The 20,922-nt window shown below is 35.7% G+C and overlaps 1 protein-coding gene across 6 annotated transcripts in view; it reads right to left on the reverse strand.

Annotated features, from left to right (window-relative positions):
* The window catches only part of ATG4C (autophagy related 4C cysteine peptidase), a 104,580-nt gene that overhangs the window by 41,167 nt on the left and 42,491 nt on the right, over positions 1-20,922 (reverse strand). For all 6 annotated transcript variants that reach the window (XM_081308494.1, XM_081308495.1, XM_081308491.1 and 3 more), the window contains 4 exons: positions 15,135-15,368; positions 12,590-12,920; positions 9,811-9,881; positions 4,721-4,857 (listed from right to left, as the gene is read on the reverse strand). In XM_081308494.1, coding sequence (XP_081164620.1) covers positions 4,721-4,857; positions 9,811-9,881; positions 12,590-12,920; positions 15,135-15,368 — 773 coding nt within the window. The remainder of the gene's footprint in view (positions 1-4,720; positions 4,858-9,810; positions 9,882-12,589; positions 12,921-15,134; positions 15,369-20,922) is intronic.

Here is a 20,922-nt window from a genome sequence, read left to right on the forward strand (position 1 = left end):
CTTAAGAAAGAATATATAAATAAATAAATAAACCTCTTGTAGTTAGGGGTTGACAGAACACACACCAAATTTCTTTTTCATAGAATGCAGCAGATGCTTAAGATGGTATCATCTCTGAAAATACTAGAATTACTTTGATTAATAAATATGAGAAATAGAACTGAATAATGGATTTTAGACTATAATGTACATTGGTTTGTCAGGAAAAAAAATGACTGCTGACCACAAAAAAAAAAAAAAAAAAAAAAAAAAGGAGGAGGAGGAGGAGAAGGAAGGGCAGGAGGAAATGTTGATGATTATCTTTCTTTTAGAGCTATTAGACACACTACCTTTTCACTTCTAAGAGAACACCTCTTTACATGCTCTCATTTTGGCTTTTGATCAACCACCCCCTCTGGCCAAGCATAACACCTACCATATAATCTACTTCACTCAACCATTTCAGACACTTTTACCTGATAATTGAAAATTTTAAATGTCTCAATAGTCACTGCTCTCTCATTTTAGTGGATTATGGTATAAATCAAATGAACAAATGTTCAAGGAAATGTTACATTTCAAACCTTTTTTTGTTTAACGGAAAATTTGAAAAAAAAAACAATGAAAATTCTAAGGTCTGCTACCAATTTGTTATCTGAACTTGAACTTAACTATTTTATATCTTTTCTATTTCATAAAAACAATCCAGTTTCTACTGTGATGGTAAAATGAGATAAATTAATATTGGAAGTTGGAAAGTATTATAAAAATGAAAGTTAACAATAACGATTGTGTGACTCCCATATGCTAGGTACTGAGGAAAACTTTTAACAACTTAATCTAAGTGGCTTGTTTCACTGTAAATGCAGACTCCCATGAATTACTTGGGAACATTAGGCAGTGTGGCCATGATGAATGCTATCAATACCAGCAAGCAGCAAAGCCTTCACATCTGGCTGCGAGCCATCTGAAGCTCACTCCACCAGACTTTGGCCAAATAAATCACTTTCAAGATTTCATCAGTCTCTAATCTTCTCACAGTAGTGAGAAGTCAGAAAGAATTTGGTTAGAACTCAGCTAGAGGTGAACCAAAAAAAAAAAAAAAAAGAGGTGGGATCTTTTGTTCAGGTAGTGAGGTCTCCACCCTCATGAATGGATTAATGCTGCTATAAAAAGGGCTTGAAGGATTCTTTCTCTCCTGCTCTTCTGACATGTCTTTCAATGTCTGTCTGTCTTCATGACAGGACACAGCAAGAAGGACCTTGTCAGATGCCAGAACCAAAAGTTTCAAAACTACAAGACCTACTAGGTAAAGTGGTCCAGAACTTTTGACATTTTTCCATATCTCTATTAAAGAGCCCATGTCAGACATCAAAACCCCACTTATATTTGGGGGATTCTTTTGTTATCTCCATATATAGTATTGTTACTATCAATAACAAGCATGCCTCCAAAGTTTTGGTAACTATTAAGAAAATCCACAATAGAAGACATAGAGACAAAGATCCTTGACAAAGGTACCAAAAGCAAACACTGGAGAAAAGAAAACCTCTTTTAAAAAAGGTGCTGAGAAAACTATATATATATATATATATATACACACACACACATACATACATACATACACACACACACACACACACACACAGACTAGATCTTTATGTCTTACCCTGCACAAAAATCAACTCAAAATGGATCAAAGACCTAGGGCTTAGACCAGAAACTACACAACTCCTAGAAAGGCTGCAAAAAGGAACAGGCAATATTTTCTCAATAGGACTCCTAAAGCTCAGGAAATAATGCTAAGAGTTAATAAATGGAATAGCATCAAAATAAAAAGCTTCTGCACAGCAAAGGAAACAAGAATGTGAAGAGAGGGCTGGGGTTGTAGCTCAGTGGTAGAGTGTTTGCCTAGCATATGTGAGGCACTAGGTTCAATCTCAGCACCACATGTAAATAAGTAAAATAAAGGTCCATTGACAACTAAAAAAAAAAAAAAAAAGATTTTGAAGAGAGAACCTATAGAATGGGAGAGAATCTTTGCTAGTTACCCCCCAAACAGGATTAATATCCAGAACATATAAAGAACTCAAAAAACTTAATACCAAAAATCAAATGCCCCCCTTAATAACTGGATAAATGAACTAAACAAACACTTTTCAAAAGAAGAAATAAAAATGGCCAACAAATATATGAAAATATTCAACATCATTAGCAATTAAAAAAATGCAAATGCAAATCATTTTACACCAGTAAGAATGGCAGTCATCAAAACTCCAAATAATAATAAATGTTGGAGAAAATGTGGAGAAAAAGGAACACTTTTACACTGTTGGTGGGATTGTGAATTAATACAACCACCATGGAAATCAGTATGGATATTTCTCAAAAGACCAGGAATGGAATCACCATATAACCCAACTATACCATTTCCTGGTATTTATCCTAAAGAATAAAAGTCAGCATACTATAGAAATATGTGCATACCCATGTATACAGCAGCACAATTCACAGCCAAACTATGGAACCAGCCTATGTATCCATCAGTAGATAAATGGATAGAGAAAATGTGCTTTACATACACAATGAAGTTTTATTCAGCCATGAAGAAAAATAAAATTGCGTCATTTACAGGAAAATGGATGAAACTAGAGACCATTATGTTAAGCAAAATAAGCAGAACTCAAAAGATCAAGGGTCATATGCTTTTCTGTCATATATGAAAGCTAGAGAAGAAAAAGGAAAAAGAAAGGTGGGGGAGATCTCATGAAAATCTAAGGGAGATCATTAGAACAGAGGAAAGGGAGCAGGAGGAGGCTGGAGGAGGAGAGGAAGGGGGTACTGCTATGGGGGGGGGATATTGGCCAAATTATATTGCTATGTTTTGTGCATGTACAAATATATAACAACAAATCCCACCATTATGTACAACTATAATACACTAATAAAAAATGTGGAGAAAAAAAATAAAATCCAACGTATCAGCTATAATACTTCCATGTATCAAGTATTGAAAGGAGCTGCTCCAGATTTTTTGAACTGACTCACTCTACCCTGAGCACAGATGACCCACCTATAATACGGACCATGATATGGAATACTAGCTTCATGTAAGGAACACATTATTACTGAATCATAAAGAGACTATATGACTATATTTCAACATTACTATATCCCATAACACTCCATTCAAAGAAGAATTTCATCTCAGACCTTGAAAATAGACTCCTAAAAAATAGAGAATTTTATTGAAACTATGAAAATATATAAAGACTATAATCTTAATCAGAAACTAAACATTTCAAGAGTTATTTCATCACAATAGAATGTCTTGGTGCCCAAAACAAGATAATGTTAACTTTCGGTACAAGAAACAAAACATATTCTTTGAAACATAACAGATTTTTAAATGGTTAATGTGAAAAAAGCAATGTTTGAAAGCTCCCATGTTATCTTCATTTTTCTGTCCATATAAATAATCTAACTTCTCATTGACTTCATGATGGCACAGGAAAACAAACTATAACAGAGTACTGGCAGAAAAGTCAGTTTTTGTTTCAATAATTAATTTGATAATAGTATATTAGTTTGTTGTTGTTGGGTTTGTTTTGGTTTTTTGTTTTGTTTTGTTTTTTTGCAGTACTGGGGACTGAACCCAGAGCCTGTTGCCCTCTAGACAATCACTCTACCTTTGAGCTACATCCTAAGCACTATATATATATATATATATATATATATATATATATATATATATGTATACATATACATATATATATATGTATATGTATACATTTCTATATATGTATATATTTCTATATATGTATATAATTATATATATATATATATTTCTATATATATATATTTTTTAAGTTATAAATGGACACAATACCAGTATTTTATTTATTTTTTATGTGGTTCTGAGGATTGGAACCCAACTGCTCTACCACTGAGCCACAATCCCAGCCCTCTCAAGCCCTTTTGATTTAATTTTGAGGCAGGGTCTTACAAAGTTGTCCAAGCTGGCCTCAAACTTGGAATCCTCCTGCCTCACTCAGCCTCTTATGTAGCTGGGATTATAGGTATGTACCACTGATTTGTTAGTTTTAAGAATAAACTAGCTGGGTATAGGGACACAGTGACAGCAGCCCAGGAGGCTGAGACAGGATCTCAAGTTCAAAGCCAGCCTCAGGAATGGCGAGGCACTAAGCAACTCAGTGAGACCTGATCTAAATAAAATACAAAACAGGGCTGAGGATGTAGCTCAGTGGTTGAGTGTTCCTGAGTTCAATCCCCAATATCCCTTCCCAAAAAAGAATAAACTAAGATACATATTTTAAAAATCATGATAATGGAGGGGCTGGGGTTGTAGCTCAGTGGTAGAGAGCTAACCTAGCACATATGAGGCACTGGGTTCAATCCTCAGTACCACCTAAAAAATAAAATAAAGGTATTTAAAAAATCATATAATGGAATTATAGCCACTTTCATATTTTGATTATTGTCATATCTGTGCCTCTATGATTAGCTACAAATATTAAAAGGATTTTCATTTTGTCAGAGACCACTCTATTTTTCACACAGATACTCATATCTGATCTTGCAATATTGAGACTTAAAATCTCTAATATCAAACTTTACAATGTAAACTGTAAAATCATCACTACCCATTTAGTAGAAAGGCCACCTGTATTTTTCATATCAGCTAGAACTGACTTAAGAAAATTGAGTACTTATTTCATACCTTCACAAACTCTAGGTAGTCGGTGTTGGTTCTTTCTCCACCAAGTCTAACAGGAACTAAAATAATAACAGCTTTGTCATCTGCATTATCAGAGGTCATGGAAGCACTCTGTTTATCAATTACATCAGAATTGTAAACTGAGGAAAACATAAAGAATACATATTCAATTTTAGAAAAGTGATTTTCAGAAGATTTTTACCCTAATTCCCCTGCCCCCACATTGGCCAGTCATCTGATCTTGGCATATTAAAAATATCTACCTCATTAATGTATGTATTCAATTTATACCAATTGAGTAGCTACTATATGGCACTGGAACTTCAGCAGTAGGTAAAACACAGACAAATTCCTGTCCTCTATGAATATATGCTCTAATGGGGGAAACAGATATTAAAAGGTAAAATATAAAATATGTCAGATGCTGGAGGTACTTTAACGAAAAATAAAGAAAAGTGGATAGGAAATGCTAAGGTGGGGACAATTTTGAAATCAGGTATCAGGGAAGTCTTATAAGAAACAACATTTGAATCAAAACTTAAGGAAAGTGGGGGAAAAGCCTTCCAGACAGAAATGTCAGCAAGCACAAAGGTCCTAAGGTAGAAACAGCTAGCATGTCCTTAGAACAGGAGGCCAATGCCTCTGGAGGGAAGCAAGCAAGGGGTACAGCAGTAAGAAACAGCGTTACAGATTAGAAGAAGTCTTGAAAGCCATTGTAAAGAGTGAGATAGTAAGTTGAGTGAGATAGTAAATTACTGAGGATTTTTTTTTTTTTTTTGAGAATGGAGTGTCTCAATCTGACTCACTCTTTTTAATAGGCTGCTTTCTGTGTTGATAATAAACTGTAGGGGTGAAAGCTGAAGTAAAGAGAACAGTTAGAAAGAAAGTCACTACAGTTTTCCAGGAAGAGATGATGGTGGCCTGAGCAAAGGCAGTCACTGTAAAAATAAGAATGGTTTGGGGACATTCATGTGGAAGTAGTACAAAGTGACTGTTTCAAATATCTGAAGATAAAGTAAGGACTTGCTATTAAATGTTATGATGCAAGAGAGAAAAAAGTGTGACTCGGGTGACTTGCAGGGGTTTTGGTCGAAGCAAAAGAGTGAAATGGTTGCCACTTACAAAAACATAAAAGACCACAGAAAGAAGAAACAAAGGAAGAAGAACTGGAAATTGAGTTTTAGATATACCAGTTTGAGATGCTTGTTAGACATGCAGGTTGAGTAGGCAGTTAGGAACGTTTAACATTTAGGGAGGGTACCAGGATGAATCTATAAATCTGGGAATCGCCAGAATATAGATTATATTGATAAGTCACAATACTGGGTATATTCAAATCAGTGTAGACAGAAACAGAGATGAAATCTAAAGTCTAAGCACTAAAACACCAATACTTCTAAAGATGAAGGAGATGAGGAAAAAACCAACTAAGGAGACTGTGAAGGAATAGACAGAAGGTAAAAGGAAAATCTGTCGAACAATGTTCTGAAAAGCAAGTAACAAAAATGGTACAAGGAGGAGGAAGTCATCAACTGTACCAAATGCAGGTGGCAAACTAATGTTAGGGCTGAGAAGTGACCACTGGGTTTACCAAGATGAAATTATTGATAAGAGCAGTTTTGGTGAGGGCAGTGAGAGCCTAGGTGGAATATTTCAAAAGAAAATAGAAGAATTTTCTGGAAACAAATATAGACAAACTTTTGTTCAAAATACATTTATTCAAATAGTTGCTACTTACAAAACACAAAAGTTACTTCACCACCCATACTACCTATCAGTTTAACCAAACTAACTCTGCTCTCTTCTCAGAAGAGCTGATAACGAAATTCTGGAAGCTGATGTTGTAGCTCAGTGGTAGAGCACTTGCCTAGCATGTGTGAGGCCTGGGTTCGATTCTCAGCACCCCATATAAATAAACAAATAAAATAAAGACCCATCAACAAGTAAAACATATTTTTAAAAAAGAAAAAGAAAATCTGCTGCTTTTGTCCTATACTTTCCTTTAAATATCAAGTTTAGAATCAGTTATAGAATTCTTCTTATCACCAGCCTCATTTCCCATAGTCTGTCTAAACCAAAGCTAGAAAAATGTCACAATAATTCTGCCTTATCGAATTGCCTCTTACCTTTTATCTTCACTGAATACACATTTACTGAGGCCCTGACATTTACTGATGTGTTTTATGCTAGACAAGGTTTTGACTTAAAAAACTGTCTAGCTCAATTGTTTATGTGTTCTTCCTCTACCTCCAATATAAGAGTTAAGACACAGTTCAATTTTGTTACAGAGGCACACAAATGATTCTGATACCCTTACTCTAACCCTCTCAGGAATCACTGATCTACAAGGAGAAACAGATAATTATAATGTAATATCACAAGTGAATCACAAGTACAACATTTAACACAAGTATTTCTAAAATGTTACAGAGCACAGAGGAAAAATAAACTAATTCTGCCTGATGAGAATTAGGAAAAAGCATAACCTTTAAGTGTGTTTCTAAAGAACAAGTTAAAGTTCACAAGGGACATTCTAATAAGAAGGGTATAAAGGTTTGGAATATGGAATTCCCCACAAAAGCTCATACATTAAGCAACTCAGGGATATTCAAAGGTGAAATGGTTAGATTATGAGAACTATAACCTACTAGGTAGACAAATCCATTTGATAGATTAATAATCTGAATGGATTACTGGGTGGTAACTATAGGCAGGTGAGGTATGGCAGAAGGAATTACATCACTGGAGGTGTGTCCTTGGGGATTACATTTTGTCCCTGATTCCCTGCAGGCAAGCACGCATTACCCACCCCTCACCCTGCACCATGAGCTGAGCAGCTTTCTTCCACTGTTGCTCTGCCATGATGTTCTGACTCACCTCAGGCCCAGAGCAGTGGAGTCAACTAACTATGGACTGAACCTCTACAACCATGAGCCCAAAATAAACTTCTTCCTTTTCTAAATTGTTCATATTGGGTATCTTGGTCATAGTAAAGAAAACACAGAGGGACATTCCACATAGAGGAAATTAATATGCACAGAGGCATGGAAAGGAGACAATAGTAGCGTGTCCTAAGAACAGCCTGAAGATTGACAGTACATTAATGTATTGAGTATGGAAGATGGTGTTGGGAAATGATACTGGAAATGTAGGTTGGGACAAATTGTACAGGACTTTGTGTGCTTTAAATTCTAAGATAATCTGAGACTAAAGTTTGTGGGCAACTAGTTGCAGGTCTTTATAAATCAAGGAACACGATCAATGTCTTTTGATCAGAGGATCAAAAAGGGAAGAGAGATAGGGAAATCAAGTTAAGGTCCAAGTTATAGATAAAGTATGATCTAAATCAATGAGAGGGAAAAAGAGAGAATAGATTTCAGGAACATTTTTAAAAGAGTAACTGGAAAGCTTTTGCTGACTGGCTAGACAAGAATGATGAATAAACATCCAAGAATGAGTGGATTCTACCTTAAATAACCTTTGTATATGATCCTCTCTGTTAAGAGAAAATAGAAAGTAAAAGCAGGTAAGACAGAGGAAAATCATAGTTTCATTTTAAACAGGATGAATATGAAGGGTTTGTAGAATATCTTGATAGAAATATTTGAAAGGGAACAGAAAACATGAATTACCTCACACTAAATAAAATCCATTAAACATGAATAATAAAAATTTAAAGAACTACTATAAACCACTTATATAATGAGAAACTCTGTATTGTTTGCTTAATTAAGAAACTATATATAATGAATAAAGACCAAGGCTGATTGATACCAATAAAAGAATAGAAAGCAATTAATAAATCTATTTATGATTAGTCATTTAAGCACATCTTGACATAGGTCTTTTTTTTGGGGGGGGGGGGTTTACTGGAGATTGAACTCAGGGACACTCGGCCACTGAACCACATCCCCAGGCCTATTTTGTATTTTATTTAGAGACAGGGTCTCGCTAAGTTGCTTAGTGCCTCACCATTCCAGAGGCTGGCTTTGAACTCAAGATCCTTCTGCCTCAATCTCCCAAGCTGCTGGGATTATAGGCATGCACCACTGTGCTCAGCCAGTTTACAGGTCTTAACATAGCAAATTTTATTTATAAAACCTCCTACATGAAAAACAAACACAGTACCTTCAAAATGTATATGCTCATCTGAAAAATTATCACTTTCATTTTTAAATGGCTATTAATTATGACTTTCTTTTAAAAGGAAATTATCCTTAACAAAAGGCCAAAAAAATTGCATCTATAGGGGCTGGGGATATAGCTCCGTTGGCAGGGTGCCTGCCTTATGCACAAGGTCCTGGGATTCAATCCCCAACACCACCAAAAAAAAAAAAAAAGATGCATGTATACGGCTGGGATGTAGCTCAGTGGCAAAGCATTTGCCTTGCATTGGCAAAGCCCTAGGTTCAATCCCCAGTTCCCCAACCCCAACAACAACAAAAAAAAATATGCATATATAATTTGGCAACCAATCTTTCTACAATAGTTAGAGTAACCTTAAACATATTAAATATCATTGTAGTATAAAACTTTAACAAAACATTAATATTTTTACTCTCTTAATTGCTTTTTGTCAAAAATAAACTTAATAGCATGATGTGGCTTATTTTATTGTATTAGAAAGTTAAGGACTCTATTTCATTCCTAACAAAGTTTCAAAATCACTATAGACACTGATCAACACAAGACCCCAAACAACAAAAAAAAAAAACTAAATAATAGTTACATCATTACTAGATGATTTACTGAAGCACTGTGAAAAACATATAGTTCCTCTAAAATAAACGCAAAATTTTCTTTCCTTAAAACACATGTAGTTCAAGTTTAAGTCTTTTAAAATAGTCATTTTAAATACTGGAATTTGTTTTGGAAATTTTATTTTAATATTATAAATTATAGCATATATTCAATAAAATATTTAATGAATACCTCCTATATGTAGCATGTTCTGTAGGAACAAAAATGTATAACACATGGTATCTCAACCTTCATTATCATTTATAATATAACTGGGAAGACAGATGAGCTAAACATACATGAAAGGTCTAAACAAATAAAAATTAAAAATTAGTATTTTATACATTCCTTACCTGTACAATCTTGTGCAACATAAATAGTTATTCCTTGTAAGTCAGGGTGTCTTGCTTCTTCGACTGCTTTTCTAAGAAAATAATAAAAATTATCCTTTAAAATCCTAAATAGCATTTCTGGTTGGTAACTAAAGACTTAGTTAAGAGGAGGGGAAAAAGCTACCATTTTTCTGACTTACCTATTAAACCTATATGTCTACTGTCAGAACTATCATTTGGACAATGATTTCTGACATGGGAAACTACAACTTCCCCCTGTTCTACCCATTTTTACTTACTGGTTCTCTTGATTAAGAGGCTCAAGTTTATATGCTTACTCAAGGTAGAACCCATTCATTTTTTACTGTTTCCTCAGCATTCATTTCAAAGTCAATGACTTGTGAATATCAACAGAAATCAGGTTAATTTTACAAAGCTGAATATTACACTAAATTACTCAAAGAACACCAAAGCATACATTAAAAAATACATTTTAAAAATTCTTGAATATACAGTTTCACCTCCTACCCATCCCAAGACAGATTTCTCTCAGCTACTTACTTGGCTACAGTAAATGTTTTCTAACCATTGCTATTACGATATGCTTCAAGGTTTGCTTCACATTAACTTAAAATTACTGACTTGGAATGAATTATTGTGCTTGTCCTCTGGTATACTTAAGAAAGTTTTTTTTTTCTATTCCTTAAATAGTCTTTCACTCTTCATTTCTAAAACCTGTATGAAGCTCAGCCTGTATATTTCCAGCTACTTTGGAGGCTGAGACAAGAAGATGACTTGAGCTCACATGTTCAAACCCAGCCTACACAACACAGTGATATCTCATCTCACAACAAAACAAACAAAAACCAACCAAACAAAAAAAAAATCTATATAAATGGCTGGGAATGTAGCTCATACCATGCATGAGGTCCTGGGTTTGATCTCCAACATGGCAAAAAAAAAAAAAAAAAAAAAAAAGGAAAAGGGGAAGAGGGGAAGAGGAGAAGAAAAGGAGGGAAGAGGAAGAAGAAAACATGTATGACCTGAACAAATGAATTCTTAATCTCAAATCTTAGAATTCTATTGGGTAAAACTGCACATTAAAAAAAAAAATCTCTCTAAAGTGGGCATGGTGGCACACACCTGTAATCCTAGCAGCTCAAGAAGCTAAGACAGGAGTACCTGAGTTCAAAGCCAGCCTCAGTAACTCTACAAAGCACTAAGCAACTCAGTGAGACCTTGTATGCCCAATCCCAGGTACCAAAAAAAAAAAAAAAAAAAAATCTCAAGTGTAATGTTCTCAATGCTGCAGGTGTTTTAAAAAAAAAAAAAGTCACTTATCTGAAAAAGAAAATTATGCAAACTGGGGAAATACAAATATTTTTATTTAACTGTATCTTTACATTTTTTTAACCCAAAATGTTTTATTATGCGGGCTCCTGTATGTTAGTATAAAAGATGAATTGGCAAATGGCAAATGATGGCCCATAGGCCAAACACAACTTGTAGCCTCTTTATATACTGCAAGCATGATTTTCATAGTTTTAAGGAATTAAGTGAAAAAGAAAAATACTGGGCAGCAGAACCCTTATAATATCTGCAAGGCCTAAAATATTCACTATTTGACATTTAGCAGATAAAGTTTGTTGAGCCCTGGAACATATCTTTAAGGGAAGAAACTATGTTTTTTTTTTTTTTTTTTTTTGAAGAGAGAGAGGGAAGGCCGGGAGGAAGAGAGAGAGAGAGAGAGAGAGAGAGAGAGAGAGAGAGAGAGAGAGAGAGAGATTTTAATATTTATTTTTCAGTTTTTGGTGGACACAACATCTTTATTTTATTTTTATGTGGTGCTGAGGATCGAACCCAGCGCCCCGTGCATGCCAGGTGAGCGCGTTACCGCCTGAGCCACATCCCCAGCCCAGAAACTATGCTTTTTTGTTTAGGCTTTTACATGATGTCTTACAAAGCTGAAATTTATACATTAACAATCCAATAAATAACATTAGGTAAATACTTTTTCAACAGTAAGCATATGACCTATAAAATAAAAAAGCATTATAATATGCAAAAATGGCTTGTAATAACTTCAAATTTATAAATGATTATAAATGGAGAAAATGTATCCTAACATACTACACTTAGATGATATATTGATGATTTAGTTTATAATAACAATGGGACATACAACAAATAATACAATATTTTAAAAAGTAACATTCAAATAAATGCCATGTAAAAGCTAAAGTATAATGAAATTTGACTTTGAACTTTTTTCTAACCATCCTGAATACCCTTTACTTTTACTATAATTATAATGTTATAGTGCCATACATTTACAATTCACAAGAATCTGATGTGTGTGCAAAGAAATGTTGAAAACATCAGTTTTAGCTCTTGACATTTCATTACACCATCAGTACATTACAGCCCCCAGGTTACCAAAAAAAAAAAAAAAAAAAAATCTAAGACATTGTTTATGTCCTAAGATTGAAAGAGATGTTAGTTTTTTGAACATTTCAATAAAGTGGTATAATGAGAACTTATTTAGAAAGAGACCTTGAATATCTGTACCTATGAGCAACAATAAACAAAAGCAAGAGCAAGAAATGAAAAATTTGTATGTAGATAAATGTAACTAGAGCCATAGTATGTCTTTTTTCCATATTAGCAAATTAAATATCCTTTATGAACATTCTTATACTAGACTTTAAAAGTTTCAATTTATATATACACATACTAAAATTCAGTATCTCTAAGCCTGAAAACCTCTGTCACAAGATCAAAGACTTTTAAATAATTTTACCTTAAAATGTGCGCAACAACACCTGGCCCATACCAATCTCCAGCACTTTTCCCAGACTTCTTTCCATACTCTATTAACTGATGTAAGCCAAAGACAGCCAATGGGGAATCACCAAACCAAGAGATGATTTTCCTGTGAAAAATTTCATTTTGCATCTCCTGATCATTAGGACATTTCTCAATTGTTTCCTTCAGAGAAACTGTTGGTGTTTCAGGTTCTCTTTCCCCTGAAAGCGATGTTTCAAATGATGATGTAATTTTTTTTACAGTGTGGGAAGTCCATGATTCAGACTCTGAATTTTCAATATTCAATGCATCAGGCCAGGTCCAAGCTATAGTAATTCCAAAGAAAGGTATTCAGATCTTTTAAATAGACAGACTTTAACAATTCTATTAAAAGAAATGTGTAGCATTTAAAGTCATACAGGTTATTAAACTAAAACAGAAAACTCAGAAATACACAAATATAGAGAGACAGAAAGTACACGAACAGCTGCTAATGAAGAGATACTGGGAATGACTACTAATGAGTGTAAGGTTTCTCTGGGGATGATTAAAATGCCCTAAACATAGATTATAGTAGCGACTGCAGAACTGTAAATATACTAAGAACCACTAAATTGTTTACTTTAAATGAGTGAATTTATGGTATGAATATTATATCCCAATGAAACTGCTTTCAAAAGACAAACAAACAAAAGTATGGGTAGAGACAATCTCTTCTTCAATGATGTTTAAATGTGAGTGGTCATATTATTCTCAGGACTTTTTCTATAATCTCCAAATTTTCTAAACTGAGAATATATTACCCATAATCAAAATAACTACAAAAAGACAAAAGAAAAATACTAAACTCAGGAACAAATGTAAAATTCTGCAATTTGCTCTTTTTTCTTTTCTTTACCAGCTCAGCGCTGTATTTAATTACCAGACTGCTTATCAGATATCCAGTCTTGACTCAATAAGCACATGCACTAACATTTACAGTACTCATGAATATCTTTAGAAAGTGCATTTGTTCTGATTACATATTAAAAGAGAAATCTTTCCACAGAAATTTTAAACTTTCTTTAAAATATTTTTTCTATATATTCCTTCAGAATAACTTAATTATTGTTTAGAGAATAATACCAATTTTCTCATACATGAAGCTAATTTAATAAATGAAGCCATGGAAAACAAAAGTTCTTAAAAATCAAATATATCCATTACTTTACTGTTTTTAATAAACTAGTCATTAAATATATATGTCCTTTTAAGTTAATAAAGTAAGTCACAGCTTTAGAAATCTAGTAAGAACTATGATAAATACTCTTAATCCTTGCCCTTGACTACAAATACATCATCCCAGAAGGTTAGCTTAAAATTTTTTTCTCCTTGCTTTATTCACTGAACTCTTAAATAAACATTCTCTCTAAATCATCTCATCAATAATCTCTACATAAGGGTAATAAAACATTTGCAATGAAGTTCATGGATATTGTCTCACACTTTTTTTGTTTTTGTATTTTGGTATTGGGGACTGAACCCAGGGGCACTTTACTACTAAGCAACATCCCCACCCCTTTTTATTTTTTATTTTCAGACAGGATCTTACTAAGTTGCTGAAGCTCTCTTTGAACTTGCAATCCTCCTACCCTAGCCTCCCAAATTGCTGGAATTTCAGGTGTGTGCCACCATGTCTGGCTGTCTAACACTTTGAAAAATTTTGTGGCTGAGGATGTGGCTCAGTGGTTAAGGACCCTGGGTTTAATCCTTAGTACCAAAAAAAAAAAAAAAAAAAAATGATAGTATTTAGTAATATCTGGAGACAAGAGCCTTAAATCGTAAAATAAAATCCTCTTTCCAATATACACATTTGTCCATTAAAAGAGGCTCAGTGGTAGCATGTGTGTAGTACCAGGTTAGATTCTCAGCACTACATATAAATAAATAAAACAAAGGTCCATCAACAACTAAAAAAATTTTTTTAATGTATTAATAGAAGGTGGTATATTAAGAAAAAAAGATGCAAGTTACACAATGACATTTTAGAGGGCTTTAAAGATTAAGCATGATGATCTTATTGATAATATGCCTAATTAACTTAATATTAACAGTCATATTTATGAAGATAAAAATTTCAAAGCATTATTGATACATAAAGAGAAAATAAACCAAGATGAAAACTCCAGATTTAAAAGATACTAATTATTCTCCAAAGTTACAGATATTAACCTGCCTAGACTTACTGATGGAGATATACCTAAGAATTATGCTAAAAGGGAAATAAATAATAACTACCAAAAAATCCAAAACCTACTAGTTTGAACTAACAATTCACAGTAGTGACAAGAATAACAGTCACATTTATCTAAAGATTTGAAAAAAGAATTTTGAAAGTGTGCATAGAAGACATGTATGGCCTAGTTCAATAAAATTGTAATATGCTAGGGTCAGTTACAACTTTAGAAAACATCAGGGAGTCATGAAAACTAACCTCAGAGAATTTTACAGAGTATGCAAGCTTGAAGCTCACACTTAAAAGCAACAGAGATTTGATTTACCTCTACCAAGAAAGTGTAGTATGAGTCCTTGAGCCAGTAGCATCTGGCCAGTTCTCAATGTACATCCCCAACCACAATCTGTTGTCAAAGATGAGCCTTCTATTTGAGGAAATTCTTCCCTGTAGGTCAGCCATATTCTAGAAATGAAATCTTTCCGAAATTCTTCTACATTTCCTGCAATTATGTGATCTTCTATTGTACATGCTGATTTTGAAGGTAACACTTTATTTTCATCTACAAAATAAAAATACAAACTATAGTCTTAAGTTAGGCAAAGAAATATCAATAATGGCAATATATTAGCATTATTATCTTAAGTTATGGACTACATAACAACCTTTCTAATATTTTTTTCTCACAAGTTATAGACTACACAACAACCTTTCTAATATTTTTTTCTCATCTAAAAGGAAGATTAATTTTACTCTGCCTAATCAGGCTGTTATGAAAATCAAATGAGAATGAATCCTGAAACGTTTTAAACACTGGAAATAACTAATATAAGACATATTACTATATTAACAATAACATCCTTTTCCATATATAATCAATTATTTGATGAAAGGATAATGGAAAGTATCTTTAACCTCATTTGGCTCAGGATATTCATACTAAAGATCTCTGAAATGAGATATACAAATAAAAAGCATATAAATAAATAAAATAAAAGATCCATTTACAACTAAAAATTATTTAAAAAAAAAGAATGAGAAAGCCAAGAAACAAAATACATAAGATTTGCTATTAATACAGAAGCTTAATTAATACCACAATCAAAAATCATGAGAAATATGATAATTATTTCACTATGAGAAAAAATTTGATGAAAAACAAATTGCAAAACAAACCCTCAAAGAGTACAGTTACTGTAATTATTTGATATAAAATAATCATGCATATATTTACAAAAGGATATCAAAAGTTGGACAAATAACAGAAATCAGACTATTAAAAGTAAACAGGTGAGGACCAAATTGAACTACTAGAATTGAAAAAAAGAAACTGAATACAAAAACTTGGTATAGAATTAAACTGCAAATTGTGACCGCTCAGGAGATAATTAGGGAGCCAGAAATAAGAAATAAAGAAAGAACATAGCACAGAGAGACAAAGTAATGGAAAATATAAAACAAAAAACTGCAGAGAATGAAGAAATATTTAAAAGAAGATTTATCAGATATGCAGAAGGAGAAAATAGAAAGAATGGGGAACAGGTATTATAAAAAATGGCTAATAGTCAGGAATAATGGTATATGCTACTATATAATCCTAGCTACTAGGAGATCACAAATTAGAGGACAGCCGGGACAATTTAGAAAGACCCTGTCTTAAAATAAAATAAAAGAAAGCCAACGGTGTGACCCCGGAGATCCAGGCTGTCTGATTCTGGCGGCCTGCCCCGCGGCTACAGAAGGCGTGGCGCCACAGTGCCGGGGATCCCAAAAGCCAACAGTGTGACCCCGGAGATCCAGGCGGTCTGATTAGGGCGGCCTGCCCCACGGCTACAGAAGGCGTGGCGCCACAGAGAAGGGATTAAATAGTAAGCAGGGAGATAAGGGCCTGGGACATGGTGGTATCCCAACTGCCAAGCGGGCACTGACCCCCGGGCTGAGTTCGGGATTGCAGACGGGGAAGGAAGCGGTACAGTCCCTTCCCCCACAAGGGACACTCCACTAAGGCAACCAGCGGCCACCATCTTGGAGAGCTGAAGTATCCACCGCCACTCTCCAACAGATTGCAACAACAAGACAGGTGTGTGTCACTCAGTTCAGCCCCCATACATAGGGGGATTTCGCATAAATTCTCTCCTAGACTTTCAGGGGAAGGAAGTATCACAGTGAGCCTGCATAAAGACTAAGGGAGAATTAGAGGCACCGGACCTTCAACTTCCCCTCCCATCAGCAGGCAAAACAAAACCTGTCTAGCCAGCGCTGGGGGAGGGGCAAGCAGAAAAAATCAAAACCATAGAGTGCCGGGGATCCCAAAAGCCAACGGTGTGACCCCGGAGATCCAGGCTGTCTGATTCTGGCGGCCTGCCCCGCGGCTACAGAAGGCGTGGCGCCACAGTGCCGGGGATCCCAAAAGCCAACAGTGTGACCCCGGAGATCCAGGCGGTCTGATTAGGGCGGACTGCCCCGCGGCTACAGAAGGCGTGGCGCCACAGAGAAGGGATTAAATAGTAAGCAGGGAGATAAGGGCCTGGGACATGGTGGTATCCCAACTGCCAAGCGGGCACTGACCCCCGGGCTGAGTTCGGGATTGCAGACGGGGAAGGAAGCGGTACAGTCCCTTCCCCCACAAGGGACACTCCACTAAGGCAACCAGCGGCCACCATCTTGGAGAGCTGAAGTATCCACCGCCACTCTCCGACAGATTGCAAAAACAAGACAGGTGTGTGTCACTCAGTTCAGCCCCCATACATAGGGGGATTTCGCATAAATTCTCTCCTAGACTTTCAGGGGAAGGGAGTATCACAGTGAGCCTGCATAAAGACTAAGGGAGAATTAGAGGCACCTGACCTTCAACCCCCCCTCCCATCAGCAGCTAAAACAAAACCTGTCTAGCCAGCGCCGGGGGAGGGGTAAACAAACAGAAAAAATCAAAACCATAGAGAGCCGGGGATCCCAAAAGACAACGGTGTGACCCCGGAGATCCAGGCTGTGTGATTCGCGCAGCCTGCCCCGCGGCTACAGAGGCGTGGCGCTGCAGACAAGGGATTAACTAGCAAGCAGGGAGATAAGTGGTTGCCACGAAGTGGAATCCCGCCAGCCTAGCCCGCACTGACCCCCGGGCTGAGTACGGGATTTCAGACGGGGAAGGAAGCGGTACACTTCTATTCACCACAAGGGAAACAAAACAATAGAGTGCCGGGGTTCCCAATAGCCACCCTCCACACCCAACAAACGGCAGGCCCAGAGTACAGTTTGAACTGCCGAGAACCATCACTCAGGGGAAATCTGGTCTAGCAGGAGAAACCAAGACTAGCAGGAGAAACCAGGAGACTAGAGGCAAGGCCCTCACGACTGAGCAGCTGTAAACTGCAGGCCCGCCGGCGACAGCTCACCCACTGCCCGCGCAACTGGGCGGTAGGAGAACGCCCACCCGCTGGCGACTGATCACCTGCTCGCGGCCTGTGATACTGGGCGGCTGGAGACTGCCCGCCTGCCGCGACAGGGAGCTGAAACCAAACAGAGACAGTCCAGTCACACCCCCCCATTAGGGCACCCCGGCAAGGAGACTGGGGCCCGTCATAGCAGAGTAGTGTCGTCACTGGAGCTCGGACGTCGGAATTCCTTCCCAACGGAATCCAAGTTAGCAGGCATAGTTTAACAACACAAAGGAGGGACATCAGAGTAATACAGAAACAAAACAAATCTATAGAAGAGAGCAGAAACACGACAATCAAAAAGAGCTGGAAAGTAACGTGGACAACATGAGAAAACAAGGGAAAAAAGGATTACAAACAATGCAAGACAACCCAATTCTACAGGAGGACATAGAAACATCAGAAACAGGGATAGCGAAAGAACTCAAGGCATACCTAACTCGAATGGAAAGGAATATTAGAGAAGACATGAGACAGCAAGTCCAAGAAATAAAAGTATATTTTGAAAATGAATTAAACAAACAAATTCAAATGGCAAAGAACGAGCTCTACCAGGAGATAGAGATCTTAAAAAAAAAAATCAAACAATAATCCTAGAATTACAGGAAACTATAAACCAAATTAAAAACTCAAACGAGAATATTACAAATAGACTTGATCAAGTAGAAGTCAGAACATCAGATAATGAAGACAAGGTTTATCAACTTGAAAAGAATATAGTCAACACAGAAAAGATGCTTAAATCCCATGAGCAATCTATTCAAGAGATATGGGATGTCATAAAAAAACCAAATCTGAGAGTCATAGGGATAGAAGAAGGCACAGAGTTTCAAACCAAAGGAATGGACAGCATATTAAATGAAATAATTCTAGAAAACTTCCCAGAAATGAAAGATGGAATGGATTGCCAAATCCTGGAAGCCTACAGGACCCCAAACATTCAAAACCATAATAGACCAACTCCAAGACATATAATTATGAAGATAGCCAACGTACAGAACAAGGAGAGAATATTAAAAGCTACGAGAGAAAAGAGGCAGATTACATTCAGGGGTAAACCAATTAGGTTAACGACCGATTTCTCATCACAAACTTTGAAAGCGAGAAGATCCTGGAATAATGTATTTCAAACGCTGAAAAATAATGGATTCCAACCAAGAATACTATATCCAGCAAAATTGAGCTTCAAATTTGACAATGAAATTAAAATCTTTCACGATAAACAAAAGCTAAAAGAATTTGCAGCAAGAAAACCAGCTCTGCAAAGCATTTTGAACAAAACACTACAAGAAGAGGAATGGAAAAATAGTGCCCAAAACTAACAGCAGGAGGTATCTCAGTAAAGGGGGAGAAGAATAACCAAAAAGCAAAACTAGCCAAACTAAAATAAATAAATAAAGAAGCATGACTGGAAGTACAAATCATATCTCAATTGTAACCTTAAATGTTAATGGCCTAAACTCACCAATTAAGAGACATAGGCTAGTAACCTGGATCAAGAAAACAAATCCAACAATATGCTGCCTTCAGGAGACTCATATGATAGGAAAAGACATACACAGGCTGAAAGTAAAAGGTTGGGAAAAATCATACCACTCACATGGCCCTCGGAAGCAAGCAGGAGTGGCCATACTCATATCGAATAAAATCAACTTCAAACCTAAGTTAATCAAGAAGGATAAAGAAGGTCACTATATACTGTTAAAAGGAACCATCCACCAACAAGACATAACAATCATCAATTTGTATGCACCAAACAATGGAGCTGCAACGTTCATAAAACAAACTCTCCTCAAGTTCAAGAGTCAAATAGACCACAACACAATAATTATGGGTGACTTCAACACACCGCTCTCGCCATTAGACAGATCCTCTAGACAAAAGCTGAATAAAGAAACTATAGAACTCAACAGCACAATCAATAACCTAGACTTAACCGACATATATAGAATATATCAACCATCATCAAGTGGGTATACGTTCTTCTCAGCAGCACATGGATCCTACTCAAAGATAGACCATGTATTATGCCATAAGGCAACTCTTAGTAAATATAAAGGTGTGGAGATAATACCATGCACCATATCTGATCATAATGGAATGAAATTGGAAATCAATGATAAAAGAAGGAAGGAAAAATCCTACATAACATGGAAAATGAACAATAAGTTATTGAATGATCAATGGGTTATAGAAGACATAAAGGAGGAGATGAAAAAATTCTTAGAATCAAATGATAACACAGACACAACATACCGGAATCTATGGGACACAATGAAAGCAGTTTTAAGAGGGAAATTCATTTATTGGAGTTCTTTCCTCAAAAAAAGAAAAACCCAACAAATAAATGAACTCACACTACACCTCAAAAACCTAGAAAAGGAAGAGCAAAACAACAGCAAATGTAGTAGAAGACAAGAAATAATTAAAATTAGAGCAGAAATCAACGAAATTGAAACAAAAGAAACCATTGAAAAAATTGATAAAACTAAAAGTTGGTTCTTTGAAAAAATAAATAAGATAGACAAGCCTTTAGCCATGCTAACAAAAAGAAGAAGAGAGAGAATTCAAATTACTAACATACGGGATGAAAAAGGCAATATCACAACAGACAGTACAGAAATACAGAAGATAATTAGAAAGTATTTTGAAACCCTATATTCCAATAAAATAGAAGATAAT

This window comes from Spermophilus citellus, assembly GCF_964194105.1.
Source record: "Spermophilus citellus genome assembly, chromosome: 9".
NCBI lineage: Eukaryota > Metazoa > Chordata > Mammalia > Rodentia > Sciuridae > Spermophilus > Spermophilus citellus.